Raw genomic sequence first — 21409 nt, 5'->3', positions numbered from 1 at the left:
GAATTTTTTATATTTTGAGTTTTATATATATATATATATATACAATGAAAAATAATGAGACTGCATATGTATATAAAAAAAATAATTGATTAAAATAATTAATAAACCCACTTGGTTTTAAGGATAATAGACTTACCAAAATTTTGGTACAACCTTAAAACACTTTTCCGCCCATAAATAACTTTGAAATTAAGATTTTATCTTTACTATTTATTTTTAAAATTATTACATTTTTTTAAAAAATTATTAAAAAAGCTTAAAATTGTTTAAAAATTTTAAAATATCAATTGATCCAATAACTTAAAAATGATAATTATACATTTAAATAATTAAATAAAATATAAAAAATTATGAATATAAATATCATATTATAACTATTAAGATCATATAATAATTTTAAAATATATGAGAAATTAAAAAGATTTTAAAGATTTTTTTTGTAAGTTTTAAAATTTTTTTAAAAATTAAATTGTCATATTTGAAGTGTTTAAGATTAATAATTTTTTTTAATTTAATGGATGATAAAATTATTATATTGTGTTAGACCCTTAAATGTTTTGATAATGATAAAAACATAAATTCGAATAATTAACAAGCACATAGAATGTGTTAGAATATTACAAGATAGATCAAATGTGAAAAATGCAAGAACTGAGAAGAATGACCAATATTCAAGGATGAATGATTGGTACAAGGCATTTCACTAAATACTGTGGTCGTATGGTATGAGAAATTATTGCGTTTAATGTAGAAGTGTGGGTCAATCTTTTAGGATTTGGAAGAGGAGAAGAAGGAAATGTAAGGGGCCGGAAGAGACAAGCAGATAAAGAAGCCAAAAGTTAACTGGAAGTTTTGAACGTGCTTTTTCAGTTTTCACTTGCTTTCCTCCGTATCTTAATTTAAATTATAATATTACAGAGTTTGACGTAAAAAAAAATACGTCCTTTTGCGGCTTCAGCAGCTGCAACTTCTGGATTATTTTTTTTTATAATTTAAAGGCAAAGCAATCAATTTCTTTCTTGGCATAGGGCATGTAATGTTGTTGTCTTTGCCTAATTAATCAAATGAATGAACAGAAACAGTTGAAAATGTTTTATTGAGATAATCCAGTAAGTTTCTTAAAAGTGCGGAAGTGAGGCTTGATTTACAGAAAGACTCCACATTTTTCACCATACTATCATTTACTTTGCTGAGATTGCATTTCCTTCACCGTTTACTTCTGCTGAGATTTGAGTTCTTTTACCCTCTCCTCGGTGGCCTTCACTGCTTTCCCATATTTGCTTATCAACTGAAAAATAGTACTGATTGTTACTAATATATAAAAACTATATCAAAACATTCTAAAACAATGCTATTTGCACCCAGTCTTGAACACTCAATTAGATGATGTGTTATAACGTGATTGGATATTACTTTATCTTTAATTCAAAACCATCCTATCACATTATAATACATCTTCTGTGTACCTAATCGGGTATTCAAAACTGGATGCACTTATGACTATGCACGCTCATGTGAGCACTCACATATTGCAAGATTAGTAGACTGTTCTTCAAGTAATGAGCAGAGAGTAAAAAATTGTATGGTTGGGTAGGGGATTCAATTTCATACTCAGGTTTGATTAAACACGTTCTGGGATTTTCTAGGTTGCGAACAAAAATATTGATGATATAAAAAATCTAGTTCTGGCATGCAATAAAAGTAAAATCATAAAAGGAATAAGGGTAACAACATCACTAGGCAAGTTCAGTGATCAGTAAGCCCATTCCTTGTTCTGAAGGACCCCTAATTAATGAACAGACATCATTTCAATGAAACAGGAAATATATATTCTCTAGTTCAATGCTGGCAAACAAACAGAAAGAAAGGAGAAAAAAATGCTTAAACTGACCTCATCAACCTCTTCGGGAGTCATTATAAATGGAGGAGACATCATTATGTTGTCACCAGCAACACGGACTAACATACCATGCTTTTCGCACTGTGATCCGAAGTATGCACCTATGCCTGTAATGCCCATTATTAAGTACTATTACCGAGAGAAATAAAGATGATTCATGCTTCAATTATACTCACAAATATAGCAAAAGCAATAAAGGACTTACCCCATTCAGGAGGGAATGGATCATTTGGAGATTTGTTGTCTACAAACTCTGTACCAAGAATCAAGCCAGTTCCCCTTATCTGCAAAATCAGATGAGTATAACAGTAGTAAATATCTAATTTTAACACATTTCTATCAAACAAATAAGTTAAGATAAACTACAAATCTACCTCTCCAATAATGGGACTGTCAGAGAAGGATTTTATACCATCTTGAAACTTTGGTGCTATGCTATTTACTTGTGCAACAATATTTCTTTCCCTACAAAGATGTAAAAAGAAATCTTAGTTGCTATAATATTTAATGAAGAGTAACGTGGCAAGTGGGTCAAGGGAATATAACATGGACAAGTTCAAATTCCAACATTAACCCATAAAAAACAAAGAAATAAGATCATACAAGGTATGACATGAAGCTGAAAGCATATATTTACATTAACCACCAGCCACCAAGGAAGTTCATATAGAGTGTAATTTACTAATAAATATACAATTTAATCAAACGGTATTGCCTTATTCATGGGGATATCCTCATATACAATTTAATCAAACGGTATTTCCTTATTCACAGGGATATCCTCATGTAGCTTACTATTATTAAATATTCTCATGCTGTTCCAACCAAATTTTAGGATATGATAGAATGAAATATAAGTTTTCCCGAAAGAATATATTCTTGTACTTTGTAAACTTGACATAGAAATATATCTTGTGAATTTTATAGAAATGAACAGAAAAGAACCCACTTATAAATCTTGAGTGCTTCAATGGCAACAGCACAGGATACAGGGTGACCAGAATATGTGAATCCATGAGAGAAAGAACCTGACATAGAGAGAATTAGAGAGAGGATCCAAGAACAATGCTATAGTCAATTCAGCAAGTATAACAATCATACCAAGTTTGTTGCTTTGAGAGTAAATGACGTCTGCAACTTCAGGACTCACAAGAACAGCTCCAATAGGCATATAAGCAGAAGAAAGAGCCTAGAAAGATGATATCAGTGCAACACTCAATAAAAAATACTGTCTGGAATGTGAGCAACCAATCTGTGTATTTTAAATTCTTTACATGTACCTTTGCTAAAGAAACAAGGTCTGGCTTAATATTGTATTTATCACAACCAAACATTGTCCCCAGCCTTCCAAATGCACAAATCACCTAGATAAATCATAATGAAGAAAGTGAACCCAAATTTGAAAATTAACATTAAAGAACTTGCTCATGTAAGTGTTAGACATTCAGTAATACAAAAATAATTAAAATAAAGAAAATGAAGTACCTCATCTGCAATGAAGAGTATGTCATATTTTTTCACAACAGCTTGAATCTGCATCATATTTAAAAAGTTATAATAATTAAAGGGAAATGGAGAAAGGTAAGCATTTTCCACTATTGCACAATAAATGAATAAAAGTCAAACACAGAAGTTGCATTTGGCTGAAGGTAACTTCAGAAAAAACAAGTGCAATCTTTGAAGCACTCTTGCATTCTTTAACCTAAATATTCCAAGATATTTAGTACTAACAAATTCCATGGTCCATGTAAAAGTTTCATATGGTTATCTTATTCCCAGCAAAGACCACATAATTTTGTATCAAAACAGTCAATCCTACATCATTGCACTTCTATATCTCTTATGGTCATTGAAATGATATGCTTTTGTTTCAAATCTACATAAGACATGGCCTTAACCTTTCTGCAAGCTGACATACACTGGTATTTTAATCACATACATTAACATAAGAAAAATAATCACCAATGGTTACATAGCACACATGGTATTTTTTATTCATCAGGCAATCTGAGCTGTGTGTTAAAACAAGGAAGACGATTTTTTGTATGTAAATATATCAAAGTACAAATGTATTCACATTTCATAATGGCTACAAGTGTTCCTCAAATATGTATATATATGAGGAAAAACACTAGAGAAGCTGGAAACACTTCTTTCCAGCTTGAATTTCAAAGGTTAAGGGTACCATTTAGTCAGTATACAACGTTACGAAAAACTCACCTTCTCAAAATAAGTTTTTGGAGGAGGTATCACACCTCCTGCCCCCATGACAGGCTCAGCAATGAATGCAGCTATCTGAAATCAACAACCATGGTGAGTTACACAATGATCCACCCCTTCAAGTAGTAAACCGGCTTTCCACATACAAGTTACAAAATGATAGCTGGACTTTACCGTCTCTGGTCCCTCTTTGAGGATGAGATCCTCTAAATTCTTGGCTAACCTGGTTGAAAATTCCTCTTCTGTCTCACCTGAAATAAAAAGTAGCATGTATAATATTTTATAACACCATAGCCTTTAATTAAAAAAAAAATCACAACAATAAAAGTGTAAAACAACCTGGAAGATGATAGCGCCAATAGTGAGGGCAGTCAGTGTGCAATACGAATGGTGCGGGCAGATCAAATTTTTGGTGTAGAGCTGGAAGGCTGCATTGATTTTTCACTTGTTAATGAACTCAATTGTTGTAAACAATAGGTACCATGCTTTTAGTAGTAAGTTTTTCCTACCCAGAAAGACTAGCTGATATCAAAGTTGAACCATGGTACCTGAAACAGAGTAAAAGATAGAGAATGATATAGTGATTACTTAGGGATGATACTTATAAAGAAAATATATAAAAATAATATAAAATTAGTGGTCAAATTTACGATTTTGCTCTAGCAATAAATTTCTTCTTTTCTGGTCTTCCAAGAGCATTATTGTAATACCAAACCAGCTTCACCTACAATATAATTCAGTTCAACAACATCTTCATCATTGCCTTTCTCATGAATATTTCAAGGGATGAAAAAGGAAGTAAAACAACAAGAAGATGAACCTTATTCTATCACTTCTTAATGAAAGTCGTTAAATATCAAGAATTTCATTCAAATGCTGGAAGTGAAAGCAAGAGACTAACCAAGCACTTAATAGAAAAAAAAAGAACCTGAGTGTCATTTGCTTCTGATCCACTGTTAGTAAAAAAAGCCTTTGCCATTTTGTTTGCAGTAAAAGTTTCCAGAAGCTCTTTTGCAAGATCCTGCGGGATAAATGTTGATTCAAATGCCATTAGAAAGAAACTTTAGAAGACAACTTTTGCATATTCTGAAACAAAAATAACAGCATTAACTATATTGTGGAGAAAAATAAATAAATCTATAAATGGTGCAAGATTCACAAATGAGAGGAAATTCTAAGAGAAAAGGAAAAGAAAAAACCACAGTGTTTATTTATGTTAAATAAACTTAAGAAATATATCCATACTAAAGAAGGTTTTGTTGTCCGATTCCAAAAGGAATGATAAAATGGCAGAGTATTCAATTGTGCAGTAGCAGCAGCCACAAGTCGAGGTTCATTTCCTCCTGAAAACATTCCAAAATACATCAATCAATGATGCTCTTTCATGATAATCAGATACATAGTTGGCAAGGAATAGATATGTACCTATTTGTAGGGTTTTTCTACTGAAATGATAAAAAGAGGAGAGCATTTTACACATCCAACAGAAGGAAAAGAAAATTTTCTGCAAGACATATGATAAATACCTAAGGCAGTGCACCATAGACCAGCAAGAGCATCAAGGTACTTCTTTCCATTAATGTCATATACATAGCTACCCTGGATAATCAATCAAACTGAACTTGGTTATACATTTGAAGAAGAGAAAAACAACGTACAATTAGTAATAAACACAAAATATACCAACCAAAGGATACATATCTAATCAGCATACCTCTGACTTTTCTATCACAAGTGGATGCAAATCATTAGTTTGCCACCCTGCGGTAAAAGGTGCGAGCATATCATGCCCTTTAAATCTGAGATAAGAAAATGTAAGCGTGTCAAATGAGCTGCACATATCATGGACACTACACATATAGCTCATTATTATAAGAACAAGGCATAAATTTTATACAAATTACACGCATCAAAGTAGATCCATTATTTGACATATTCAAGCAAATCCTCATTGGAATGACAATTTGTTTGTGTGATTTGCAGAAACAGCACATACCCTTTACCATTGAAACCATCTTCCTTCAGCAAAGCTGCCTCAGTACCATAAAATTTAGCAAGTAAAGGAACACATGGCAACGTCTCTTGTAAACTTCTAGAAGCAACAACATGCTTTTGATATGAACCAATCTGGTTGTAAACGAAAAAAAACAAATAAATAATTTTAAGATTGAGGTCTTAGGATGATAAACATAAAACACAGCAAATAAGTCAAACATCGAATACGACGGAATCACAATGAAAGATATTCGACTACCCAACTGGTTCTATATACCATTCTTTTCACAAATCACTTTTCATGAATAATCCATTACAAGAAACAGAATTATAACCATATCATGACACACTAAATTCAACTGTTATCATACATAACACATGCAAATCAACACATCGGACAATTTAAATCTTGTAAGTGATGAAACAGAATCGCACTGATTTCTAGTAATACAGTATTTAACTACAAATCAAGTCAACAAAGGCATCTAATAAAAAAAGATAAAAACTTTCTAATGTCTTTCCACCTAAGCAAGAATGGAAACTTTTCAGAAACCAAAATCCAGGGAAATCTGAAAAAAAAAAAAAAAGAGAGAAGCCAAAAGGGTATAAAAATTTGGAAACAAGAAACCCGAAAGGAACATAATTTTCTAGAAGAAAACAAAATTATATGCATGAAACACAATGAAGCTACACAAAAATAAAAAAAGAATAGAAGTTGCAAAGAAGAGTGTTACCTGAGCTCGAAGAGATGATCTAAGAAGCTGTCTGATCACCATTTCGCCTTGCGTCAACACACAAGAAGAAGAAGTTGAAGTGTTTAATTTTCGAAGAAGATTTTTAAAGGAACTGAAAGAGATTGGGTTTACCTTTAGCTTAAATCCAGGATTATTTTATTACTAACAAAAAAGAATAACAAGTGTTTTTACAAAATTATCCTCTGCCGTCGATATTTATGTATTATTCATTCGCCAACTTATAATTTCATTAAAATTTAATATAATGATTTGATATAAGCTAAATTAAATTAACATAATTTAGTAATTGTTTCATTTTGATCAAATAAAAAATAATGAAATGAGTTGGGGTAATGTGGTGTTTGACATGATGATCATGAAAGGAAGAAAAATGTTTAAAATTGGATAAATGACATATCGTAGCCAGTATTAATATTGGATTTGAATCGAATTTGAGTTTGAGTTCGATTTGAATGAACCTAAAATGAGACAGTCTTTAATGAACTCAGGCGAGCTCGAATTGTTCATTAAACTCGTAAATTAAAAAATTTGATACAAAACGATATCGTTTTAATCAATATGTATTAAAATTATGTCTTTTTAATAATGAGTTAATTAAAACTCAAATTCAAATCTAACTAGAGCCAAGCTTGAGCTTAAAATGAGCCGAACTTGAGTTTATTTATAGTGAACAAGACAAGCGTGAACTCAAATTTGAGTTCTATTTTTGTAAATCGAGTCAAGTTCACTTAAATTCGATTTGACTCAAATCTAACCATATTATTAGATAAAACTTCTCTTAAACTTATATTAAATTAATCAATAGCCATGTTTTAATCATATATATTTAGGCTTTTAAGATGTGTATTCTCAATAGAAATATTTTATTGGTTGAATTAATAATTAATTATATGGGAATTTTATATATATAAGAAAATGAATATACCGATAGATTTTAATTCTTAAAGAAAGGGTAAAATTGAATTTTGGAATCCTTAAAGATTGGATGGTTGTTGAGTGGGGCACCTTGTTTCCCATTATATATATTTGGCAAGGGACATGGTCTAATCATGGTCGAATGAGTAAATGACATACTCCACCGAAGTTTTGTTTGAAAATACTTTTTTTATTTTAGATAATATAAATAATAATTTTTTAATCTAAAATTAAATTCTATCTAAAAAACTAATTGCATAAGAGAAAATTATAATTTTATCATCCACTAATTTAAAAAATTAAAAACTCTTTTATAAATCAAACTCAAATATTTTTAAATATGATGATTTAATTTTTAAAAAAGTTTGAAAACTCATAAATTGATCCTTGAAATGTTTTGAAAATCCTAATTGTGACACTACTCCTCCACAAATAATCATATTCACCCTCACAATTTTAAAATATTGTTATGACCTTAATAGTTTGTAATATGACTTTTACACTCTTAATTTATTATATTCTATTTGGTTCTTTGAGAGTGTAACTATCGTTTTTTAAATTATTGAGAGGCATATTAAAATTTTAAAAATTTCAAAAACACTCTATAAAATTTTTTAAAATTCCCTAACATTTTTAAAAATTATAATTTGTCTTCATACACAATTATACGTCATTGAAACTTATATCTGTATTTCTATTAGTACAATTACCACTATCCCTCATCATCATTCCTATCCTGAAATTGATAAGAAATGGAAAATGAGGTGAGGGTGAAAAGAAATGGAAATAAATGAGTTCTTATGTAATTTGTATATTTAAAGAGCTGGTTTTTAATTTTTTAAATTTAGGATTATATGATAATCTTAAATAACAGAATAACAAGGATAAAAAAGGTAATTTTACTTTACAATGTTGTGTCAATTTTTTCAATAATAAAATTTGATTTATGATGAAAAATGTCATTTATATCATCAAATCGTGGAAAGGTGTTACTCTTGCTTAATTGTCAAATAACTGAATCAACTAAGGTAAGACTTTGGGCCACCAAAGTATCAATGGTCAAAAATTTACATTTAAGGTTTTTAAAATTTATTAAAGATACCCTTTAGACTATAACATTACAATATATGAGAAATTAATTAAATTAATCATTTTAAAGATGAAACATCTTCATAAGAGATGAAGACAATTAATTGTCTTCATTCTTAGATGAAGATGATTTCGTCTACTTCAAAGACAAGGACAGCGAGGGTAGAGGGAGAGAGAAGCCAAGAGGGAGAGATAACACAGTCAAAGACATTTTTGAGCGCTAGAAGTGATGATGGAAAAAAAAACCCTAGAAGAAAATAGTTATTTTTCAAATTTTAGGTGGGAGGAAATTGTTAGATTTTCAAATTTAGGGGAAAAATGTAATAACTTTTTAGTTTTTTTAATTAATTTTAGTTAAATAATAATTTTATCCTTAATCATAATAATAAATTTTAATATAATGGTAAGTTTTTAAAAGTTAACAGGTATAAATATAGAATTTCATCAAACCTTGGGTGAGAATAAGTCTTTCGGCCTTTATGAAACCCTAACTCTATTCATCGTCTCACTTCTAACTCTCACTGTCAAATTCTTGCTCAAAAATCACAAAATTAAGCAAGAAACTTGATTGAATCCAGGAATGGATGTGTATAATTGGTTGTTTTGTTGTATTATTATTAATAATTTAATGGATTTTAAGGAAAAATTTGTTGAAATTGGATAAGCGAGCAACATTTATAGGGTAGGTGTTTTTCAGTCAAACAACGGAATTCACATTTCTAGGCTGAAACTTTAATTTTTCTTTTTTTTTTTTTCAAATTGAAATGGGTGTCCTATGATATTTGACATTGTTGGGGCTGAATTATATTATATGCAAAGGGTCAAATCTTTTTATATTGATAAGGTTTTGGATATTTTACATTTTAAGGGGTAAAATAATATTGTTTACTAAATATTTTTCATATTTTCAATATATATTCATAAGTAATTCTAATATATTTAATGTGTTGTTATAAGATTAATCTGTATGTAGAGCCATGTTTGTTACTGTAAACAGAATTTAATGACAATGCAAATATGAAAAAACTTTGGATTGAGTTTCTACATCAATGAGTTTGATTCAAGGCAATATCTCTCAATTTCGTAGTGTAATAATAAATAGATTAAATATCTATGAATAAAAAAGATCGCTCACTTGAGGTAAGCAAAGGCATGTCATGTTTTGTCATTAGGTGGGCATTATTTCTAGTTTGTAGGCACTTCATTTATCAATTGTTGTACTACGAAAGCAATAGATGTTGTCAAACTAGTCACACAAACTAATTTAAAATCTTCCCCTAAAAGTTTTTGAAATTAGCATTGTAACTATGTTTGATTTCTTATTCTTAAAACATCAGTGTCGATCTTAGTTGGTGCATAACCCTAGCTACCCTATGTTAGACATTGTATTTAATGTAGATTTTCATGAGCATAATGTACTTAAATAGTACTTTATTAGTTATTTGTTTTCCCTTATTTATAATGTAGCAGTTTTATATAATTTGTTGTGTTTGGTGTCATTGATGTGATCATACGTTTATTGTTACAAATGTAATAGCTAATTTAACTAGTTTGTTAATAGTTACACATGTTAATTGTTAAAGATTTACCAACGACAATTGAATAACTAGTATAAGAACTATAATATCGTACATCTATTATAATATATTAAGCAATGTTGTATACAACATATGTATAATATATACACACACACAAAAAAAAAGATCAAATAAATAAATGTAGTATATAAATTGTTAAGGTTGGTGCTCTAAAGCCAATTGTAACACCATTAGATATGCTTTAGGGGCTTTATTGTCATTTCCATATGAGTATAATAGAGTTTAGATCGAATTAGACTAAAATTGGGAAAGAACACCCATTTGGTTTATGTATAGTCATGCCTAGGGAAAGGTACATTTATGCACTAATTTGGGTGATATTCACTCATATGCCATGAAAAGGTATGATCATACATTATTGAAAATTCATGGCTCCTGAATTAAATAGGAGATCATAGGCCACCACACCTTAGCATCTCCCCTCTATAGAAAGCTAGCATACCAAACCTTGTCCTCATATGTTATCTCAAATAGTCTTATGACATCCTCTAGTATCTCTAGTTATTCATTGATTACTACTAGCCTGGATGCACCCTTGAACTTTGAAGGTTGAGGTAGTATATTAAATGCTACTAAATATTTCTATAGTGCCAATTTTAATAAATGTCACAACACATGATTAATTTTTTGACTTCCCATAATTTATAGTAGCTTTTGATTAAATGCCATAAAAAGTGCCACTAAATATTATTTTTTTGTTGTAATGGACCATGTAACACCTTTCTATGGGCACTTACCTCTATTCAAAATGTATATGCTGAGACATGATTTATCAGACTTCCATAGTATGCTATTATAGTTATTAAATGCGATGCATTGAAATCAGACCTACAATCTCAAAAGTGTACTAAATACTTAATATGATGATTCAAACACTATCTAAATAACATATATGAAACCATACAAATCAATGCAAAATAACTATCTGTCAAACCCAAATGCATCAGTACATGTAAAAGAATTCATAAAAATATGATAAATAGTTCATAAATAAAGACATCCAAGCCCCCTACCCTCATGCATCGTAATGAGTCATATTACTAATCTCTACATGATTAGAATTTCCTCGAAGACATACAAATGTGTGTCGCTGGAATTTTAGAAATTTCAGAATTTTGAATCCAATTTTCCTCCAATTTCTAGGCCTTAACAAATAATCAAAAACACTTTTAAGAAAACATATTTCATAGCTAAAACCTTACCATAAAATCCTATTCCACTATATACCCATAAATTGATAACTTAAACATCACCAACATGGCACAATGCGACCCCATATTGATATCCTATCCTACATTACCTATCAAAAACACATTCTATCACATATAAACATAGGCAAAATTCCAATCTTCTATTAGCCCAATAGACCATTACAACAATTTAAATAATCCATATAAAAGAGAATCAACACTTAGCAAAGATCTAGCAATTTTAAACTATAAATTGAGCAATAGCCAAGCAAACTAAATTAATCCCAACATAAATTATCAACACATACATATAACTATCCTAAGCAATCAAACATCATGCACACATTCAATTCAAAAGTTTCAAAAGCAATTCAATACAGAGAAATCACATGAAACCGCGTTACTTACCTTGATAAACTGATAATAATAGTCTTTCCATGGTTTGAATGACTCCCAAAAGTTTCTCTCCTACTAAGACGTGACTCTAGCACTCTCTAATCCTCTCTTATCTCCTATTTGGTTGAAAGGATTTAGAGAAAAATGAGTGTTGCACGTCAGATTAAACAAACGTACATGGGCATGTAAGCCAATTATGAAATATTAATACCACATCGTGCGATTCCCACGAAACGTATTCTTATCCCAAAATTCAAAATTCATTGACTAAACATGATTGTGTACCCTACTTACCATTTTGTCATCTTTACCACATCATACATCGGCATGTAACCTCTCATACACGATCATGCATGCCAAAAATCACATAATAGCTTCACAAACATAATCTCACATAGAAAAAAAATACTAAAAAAAATCAAAATAACCTTAAACATACTTGTGGATGTTACAGACCACTCGACGCCATAAACACACAATATTTGAATAAGCATTGCTAAGCTAATCGAATCTCTTATGTAATTGTGGTTAACTCTTATATGTTCTTCAACATCCTAAACGCCAATTATGCTAATATGTGACTTACTAATTGTAATATCCCTCTCTAGAAATACTACCCACCAAAGGAGAAATGTTACGAATTAATATCCGAAACGTCTATATATATTTTTTCTTCTAAAATACTCTAAATAAATACATCACTAAAAGTGTTTAGAAATTATTCTAAGAAAACTGAAAAATTTGAAAGTGAACAAAAGATGTATATACTCATATGAAAATTCATCTGAAAGCATCTGAAAACATGAAATAATCATATACCACTGTACAATCATCCTAAAAAGGTCCAAAAGAAACAATAACATGCGACTGTATGCATGTAATATAAACCAAAGATAACCTACTCCAATCGGATCTATCTTCGCTGACCTGACCTTGCCTTGTAGCTACCTCGATCACCTGTTCTGTCTCACTCTCGGGACTCAACCTTACATCCTAACCTCTATAAGAGATTGAGGGGGGGGGGGTAATCTCATTCATTCTTTACTATTTGAGTCATACTTTGTCCCATCTGATGTTTATTTGATACTTTCTGAAAGCTAACTATAGGGATTTGGTACTTTTCTAAGCTCAAACTCTTTTTTTTTCTCTTACTACACCATTTTTTTTTAATCTGAATTGTGCTATACTACGAGCATGCTCTACTGCGAGCGGACCCTACTATGGGTCTATGTCCTGCTACAGACATGTCTTACTACGGACGTGCCCTACTGCTGGCGGTGTAGTATAAAGTGCCCCCTCATAATTTATAGCATGCATGCGGGTCTTATATTTTACTAATTTTGCTTCCATCTAAATTTTTTCATAACTCACCAGACATTACTCTTGGGGCGACCCCTAAATCTTGAGCCTAAATTTCTTTTCTTGCTTTTTCTTTTCTTCTTTTCTTTCCTTTCCTTTCTTTCCTTTCTTTTCCTTTCCTTTCTTTTCTTTCTTCTTCCTTTCTTGCCCAAAACTACGAAATATTGTTCACAGAACAGTCATTTAGCAGGGCAGCCTTCTTTTTTATACAATTTAACAACCCAAACGGTTTCTAATTCATACAAGCTATATATCGTTGAAACGAGGATTCAAAGATCTTTTCAACAAGCTATAATAGCTTTCATAATTCAATAGATAAGATAGTCAAAACGTTAGCTAAAGTCAGTGGCAAAAACTGCTTCCTCTGTTTATTTGGTAAAACAGTCCTTATGGTTCATGCAATATTTAACAATCCATATGATCTCTAATTCATACAAGCTATATATCATTGGAAAGAGGATTCAAAGAGCTTTCCAAAAAGATATAATAGCACTCATAATTCATCACATAAGACAGCCAAAACATAGGACGAACTCAGTGGCAAAAACTATAAATATCATACAACTTTCTGCCATGAACAAAATAACACACATAGACATCCCAAATGGCAAGACAACATTTCTCAACTTCAAAATCATCATTTATAACATAGATCCAAGGAACCAAAAGCCTAAAACATGCAACATATCAAAGATGATTCCCCTTACCTTGTTTCGAGCCAAATATTTGCAAGTCGGCTTCCTTCTCTTTGTTTTATTTTCCTTTAACACCAAAATCACCTTAAATCAACACCAAAACATACTAACATATTCATATCACATGCATCAAATTAATTTCAAATATACAATATAGGCTTAATATAAGGGTTATTCCACATATCATGCACATAATTAAGCAAAAATTAACTTAATGCAAATTCTTTCATAAATTCATCATTTCTCATATATTCAACACACAAAATCCACAAAGCTAACCCTAGGAATATGAAATATCTAAAATACCCTTATGGTCAAAAATTATATCATGAATCCTAATGAATTTCTTTATCTATTTAAGCATAAATCACCTTAATTCTAATACCTTACACACTTATATAAGTAAAAGTTATTTAAATAACCTAACTCAAATTACTTCAAGTATGTAAAGTATGAAACTCTTACCTTTTCTTTGCTAAATAGGTGATTTAAGCTTATTAACCTTTTTTTCTTCTTCCTGACAACCTTAAATAACCAAAAATATAATCATTCATTAAAACCCTAAATTTGACATATCTTTAAAATTAAATTTCTTACCTTAGAATTAACCAGAATTGATAGATCTACACTTTTTATAACTAGAGGTACTGGAAATTAGGTGGTTTAACTAGGTTTTTGGATGAATTTTGCTTAAGGGAAAATTTTAGTTAAAATGGTGGAGGCTTTCAGCTAAATGAAGAAGAAGATGAATAACTGATATTTTTATAAGCCTATTGGACCAATTTGCCCTTAACCTTTTTCATAAATGACTATTTTATCCTTAGCCAATTACCAAAAACCCTTAGCACCACCATATAATTTCAAGTGTGTCATTCAATTTTCATTCCCACTTTGTCCCTTAATTCCTTCTAAAATGACCATTTTATCCTCTTTGAAAGTTATTGCTCATTTAGTAGTTTTCTATAATTCTTTTTGCAATTTCTTTAAACAACAAGTTATAAAATCAACTCTATGGGTAATTTTGGAAGTGGAGTTTACTGACTTATCTGAATCCGAGTGTTACACTAATGCCCTAACTCCATAAACACTGTCATCCCGAATCCTAACCTTATCTCAACATTCTTGATGCCATGTGAAAGGCATACTAAAACAATATCTCAAATGTCTATCACTAATTATGCACACAACATAATGTTAGTCAGACTTTAGGCTAACTAAATAGAGATGTCATGGTCACACAAGGAAACTGATTATAGTCCTTTATTTTTCACGTACGCATAATTTCTAACTATTAAACATCTCAGATGACCCATACCATAGACATGCACATGAAACATCTTGTTAACCATGTGATGAACTAACTAGTGCAACTCTCTTTTACCATGCGTACTTGAAATATATGAGTTGCTAATGCCCCTTGATGTCAAGTGCATGATACATCTAATGGATATTTAACTATCTTAGCCTTGTTACTTTCACATATACTACGTCATATTGCATACAATTGGTGACTTTCTCGATGTACATCTTATATCCTTACTTTACAAAATACGATCTGAATTTGCTTCACTCTATGTTTTCTTCCACATTGTCAACCACATTTACTTGGCTAACTATCTCAATTCTTCTTTAGAAAGGTTTCGGTAACCTTATCCCTATTCCAACATATAACATAGGTTAGAATTATCTTTTGGCTACCTTGTATGAGCATGACTTAACCTTGTACACTCGTACCTTTATTGGATTATGTACGAGTGTACACTTTTTAATGTCACATCCGTACACCATAAATCCTGACTAAAGTTTCCTTAACGTTGACTAAGGTTTGCTATTTCTTAGTCTTACTTGTTATAGGTGTGCACTAGTACTCCTTACAGTTGTGCATCCTTCTAATGGCATGTACGAGTGTACACCCTATAATATACGACCATACATGACCTTTTTATATAGTGTTACAAGCGTACATCGACTTTTGAGAAGTTGTCTTCTACCTAAGACATGTACGTGCATACATCTATATATGTACAACCGTACATCATTGTCTGAAACTACTATTCTATTATTTTTCGGCTTCATTCAACATAATTTCAATATCTTAAAGCATGTAAATTAAGTCTTTATCATCCTAACATACATTTTCCTCATTAAGACACTAAAACAAAAAACCATATTTTAGATAATAAATTATCCTGTCCCTCGTATCATTATTCAGCCTATTTACATGTTTTCTATGCTTATTCATAACACACATACGCACACACACACACATACACATACACACACACACACATACACACATACACACATACACAAACACATATATGGTTCACATCATGTTTCTAATGAAACATACTAAACATAAAATCATCCTATTCATCAAAACATGCTTAGCTGAATTACAAACAAAAAATTTGGCACCATACTTACTTATCTTTTAAAGTTAGCACTATTTTCATGTGGCTTTGATATTCCAACGACTTATAACTCTTCTTCCGAAGCTCTTTGATCGCACAAACTCACTTATAAGTCTTTCTCTATTATTTAAAAGCCAAATATTGTAGAATGAATTAACCTAACTCATTCACCCATTTTCATTTCGGTGAACTAAAACCATGTACGACCATGCAGTCCTCATGCACTAGCATACCAATAGTTTAATAGTGAAAACTACGATCACCAGAAACGTTCTTATCCAAAATTTAAACACCATGTATGGTCCATACACTATTCATGCACAAGCATACATCGTGTTGTAAATGCTGTTAATTATTTCTCGAGTATATAGGTATGCACCTTTAAGATGCACAACTGTACCTTCAACATTTAACAAATTTCTTGTGTCTACACAAAATGACCATTCTACCCTTAATACACATACAAGTGTACACTTTGTAGTGTACAAATGTACAAGCTCCTAAACAATTACATAACAAATCAAAATAAGAAGAAAAAAATAGAAATACCTTTAGGCTTATCTATAGGTGTTACATTAGCTATTACCTAGAAACTAGCATCATAAAAAATATAAACATATTGTCATGATACCAAAGTTTAAGCACTAAAATAAACATGTTCCTCAATATGTCATGATATGCAATATAAAAAAAAAAAAAATGTGTGAAAGGTGTTATAATTGTGATGAGGGAAGGTTGTCTTTTTACCATTGATTATGACATTCATAACACTTTGGGACAATTCAATGACATCAACTCTCCTCTTAATGTACTGCATAAGTCAATCTACACTGTTAGGAAACATTTCCTCATCAACCTATTGGTTTCTTGCCTTTTTTCCTTATCTAAAGTTAGATTCTGGTATAGTAGATCACTAGGCATAGTAGTAAACTCTTGTTCTTCCTTGACTGGCTATTCACCCATTTGTTCTTCACCCGTTTGACCTTTTTCATTATTTCTTCTAGCAATAATCAATCTTCACCCATGGTTTCATAGTTTTTCGATTATCTTTAGCTTTGACAATGTATCGACATTTAACCAATGGGTTAGTTTGAATTTTCTCAAATACATCTTATCATTACCATTAAAAGTGATTTCCAATTTCAAAGCGATAAAAAGTGAGAATTGTGGTAAACCGGATCTCAACCTCATCATTGCAAATCTCAAGCAATCTAAAAATCAACCATCTAATCGTATCTACTTGAAATCCATCCATGGAAGTCTTTAACAAAACCATATCTCACATTGATACATGCCCATTTGTACTCTTTCTAGAATTCAATGAATAAGTAATCATTAGGTGCAAAATTCTTATAGTGAAATGGTTAAACCCTATTGATTTTATCATATTATAATAGTAAACCCAACTCCACCAAGGTCATGCCATAAATAGTCTGATGTCTAACTCCTTGGAGTGTTCAAAGTCCTTTCATTAACATTATTCAACCATTCAACAATTTTTTTAGGCTCAATCATATGATCTTCTTCCCTCATTCTAAAAATCACAATGTATCCAATAATATTACAATTCTCATCTGTTAGCACTAACAATGAGCTATAAAATTCATAAACTAAATCCTCATAAACTTTCAAATGCATGAAAAATAAGGTTTCCCATTTCATCCTTCTAATAATCTTCATCAATTCATTCCTTATACCAATCTTATTCATAATATCCATATCAATACAACGACCATGAAAAGTACCTCTTAGTTGGATTTCTCGAAGCTTGTTCTACTATTATGTGTTCCTTGTTTCAATCTTGAAATTATTGTATGATTGTGATCCCACAATTTTCTTTCTTGGATCGATATCTAATTCTCAAATTTGGGCAAAAAAATGCACATGATAAGATGAAAATTGGGGAGTTGAGACTGATAAGGCCAATTTTAGTGATGATTGTAGCTTACAGTGGCTAGAGATGAGATGGTTGACGTCGATTTGGCCAGAAAAAGACTAATGTTGAGAAATGATAGAGAGACATTAGGCAGAATGTCAGCTAGGGTTTAATGTTCGTGCAAAATGAAATAAGAAAACCCACATTTTTCTTATAAAGTCAAGATACACGAGCATGTGTTCACACAAATTTAAAAATGAAAAGCCCCAAAAGTACACGTGCATATTATTCATTAACATGGTCATGTAAGTCAAATTTTGAAAAACAAAATTAATAGAAAACACATAGGTGTCTACTACATGTACATGACATAAATTTTAATTTTAAAGCCAATTGGCATTTTGCATAAAATGGTTAACCAAAAAGAATGAATAGGCGTTCATAAAATGAGACACATCATTTTTCAAGAAATTTGAAGTTAAAAACTATGCAATGAAACACATGATATATGCATCGAATCAAAACACCTCAAAATACAAATCTTGAATATCTTGATACATTTTGAGGAGAATTTATGTAAATCAAGTTTCGATCGATTTTGAGCACATGTGCGAATCAATTTGACTCAATTTTATCATAGGCATTAAACACAATCATGCAACAAAAAAAAAAAAAAAAAAGCAAATATCACATATGTATATGCCTTTGAAACATGTCAATCATGGAACATGCAAGCATGTAAAATATATCCATATCATCGCATGTTTTTCAAAAATTCTCATGAAATTATTCAATATAGCACACCAATTCAAATGCATGATCCAAATATTATTATTTCTTTGTTAATGAGCATACAGTCAAAGATTTATCAAAGTACATATATTCATATGGACATATCAACTAACTAATAACATACACATATTTAGAACATCTCAGCTATGTATTAATTTTGACATTTTCATACAATTTTCATGAGACACATGAACAAATATCAAATGAATAAAAAATCAAACTCAAGAGCAATATGCATTTAAGTATTTAATTTTAGTCAATCAACCATGATCAAAATCATATTGTTGTTGAATATAAAGAAAATGTTAGGTACTTACTTGATATCCCAAGCTTTCAACGTGAAGAGTTTTAATTTTTAAAGTCCTTTTGTGCTCCCATCTCCATTGCTCAATTATGTGCCTTACATAGCCATATATTTTGCAATATTTGGATTCTAATGTTGCAAGACACACTTACAAAGAAATTTAAGATTTCTCTGTTATCCAAGTAGTTTTAGGTCTATCAATGTCATTCCTAATTAGACACTTTTTAATAGTATGTTCAATGAAAGCAAAAGACTTGCATTTTGAATGCAATGAATGATCATTCTATAATTGTGTATATGATTTAGTAAAAGGATTACTTCTATTATAGCCTAGGTCTTCTTTGTTTAATGCACATCTTTGAAATACAAGCATTTTATCTAATCTTTTTGTGGTTATCTTGAATTTTTCTAAAATCTTATTTGAATTAGTCACTTTCATATGTAATGCATCATTTTCACTTCTAAGTTTTTCTTATTTATTTGATGCTAAAATCATTTCCTTTTTGACCAATTCAATTTTTTTTTTTTATTTTAGCATGCTCATTCATAAGATTTTCATAATCATTTTTAATGTATGTCAATTGTTTTCTCAAAGTTTTATTTTTAACACACATGCATTTATATTTATCCATGAGACAATCAAATGTTTCTTGCAATTCACTAAAAGAGTAACAATTAGAGTTGATAATCTATTCCTCTTATTTACTCATAGCCATGAAGTATATATGGGCTATTTCATTCTCTGATTCACTTTCATCACTTGAATTATTACATCTGTCCCAAGTGGCCACAAAAACCTTCTTTTTTAGCTTATTCTTCTTCCTTCTCTTTTTGCGTTGAGGAAACTCTTGTTAGATGTGATCGACCTTCTTGCATTCATAATATATCATTTTATCGTCACTATCCTTTTTATATTTTGATTTGGAGAAGTTGAACACCTATAGGTATGTTACATGAGTTACCATGATTTTGAAAGTCAAATATAGGTCCTAAGTGACATACGACCATGTATAGTGAGCCATGCCCATGTGTTATGCCACAATAGTCAAATAAAATGAATCTGCATGAAATTCAAATTTAAGTGACACACACCCACGTGCCTTAAACACATGCTCGTGTGTGTAATGCGTTGTCAGTTTATATATGACACATCACTACGTTTTTGGGATTGTGATTTCATAATCCCTAAATGTACAAACCTTAAAAGAGAGAGAGAAAGAGAAAAAATTGAGCCTGATCTTCTAGTTCCAATGCAATACCTCCAGTTGCCTATTTTCAGGGATGTGGTAACGAAAAGAAAAGAGGAAAAAGGACTTGCTTACATGCTTGATTTCTACAAATTTAAGGTAAGCAGAACCTGTCATTGCCCTCTGATTTGTATTAATGGATTATGATTGTGATTGTGATGGTAGTAAAGTGTTATAATATGTTTGAACTAAGGAAATTAATAAGAAAGATGATTGTTCATGTTTTATTAAGATTTCATGAAAATTGATTAGGTTGAAATATGATTTGTTATGTGTAGTCACTTTAATAAGTTTTAGTTAGCATATGCAAATTCTCTGACGATGATGATGATGCATATAGATGTATATATTGATGATAAGAGTATGTTAATTAATGTTGATGCTTAGCACATTGGTGCATATGCTATTAAGCTATGAGTATATGCAAATGCTTTGTGATATTAAGTGTGTTTGCATGATAGAAAGAGACTAAATATTTTGATGGCCTTTTGGGTATAATAAATCATGTGAGTAGTGTGTTACTAATGTTGCAAGGAAGGGATTTTCGTATAGAGAATATATTAGGGTTCAAACTCAATGTTTTCGGTATTTTAGGTTTGACACACCATCATGTGCATGAAACCTAGGATTTAACTCACTTTTCTTGGTGATTTAATGATTGTTG

The 21409-nt window shown here is 30.7% G+C and overlaps 1 protein-coding gene across 1 annotated transcript; it reads right to left on the bottom strand.

Annotated features, from left to right (window-relative positions):
- Positions 1–1069: 1069 nt before the first annotated feature.
- LOC123227273 (gamma aminobutyrate transaminase 3, chloroplastic-like) lies at positions 1070–6993 on the bottom strand. Its single transcript, XM_044652008.1, has 19 exons — positions 6850–6993; positions 6117–6247; positions 5835–5919; positions 5647–5719; positions 5366–5463; positions 5049–5141; positions 4771–4844; positions 4630–4668; positions 4460–4548; positions 4295–4371; positions 4121–4195; positions 3386–3433; positions 3181–3264; positions 3002–3089; positions 2850–2928; positions 2275–2365; positions 2106–2184; positions 1892–2007; positions 1070–1288 (listed from the first exon to the last, which is right to left on the bottom strand). Exons 1-19 carry the CDS (start codon positions 6889–6891, stop codon positions 1214–1216), a joined length of 1536 nt encoding a protein of 511 aa, XP_044507943.1. The 5' UTR covers positions 6892–6993; the 3' UTR covers positions 1070–1213.
- Between the last annotated feature and the right edge of the window lie 14416 nt (positions 6994–21409).

This window comes from Mangifera indica, chromosome 10 (genome assembly GCF_011075055.1).
Source record: "Mangifera indica cultivar Alphonso chromosome 10, CATAS_Mindica_2.1, whole genome shotgun sequence".
Taxonomy (NCBI): domain Eukaryota; kingdom Viridiplantae; phylum Streptophyta; class Magnoliopsida; order Sapindales; family Anacardiaceae; genus Mangifera; species Mangifera indica.
This window is presented reverse-complemented; position numbering and strand designations above follow the sequence as displayed.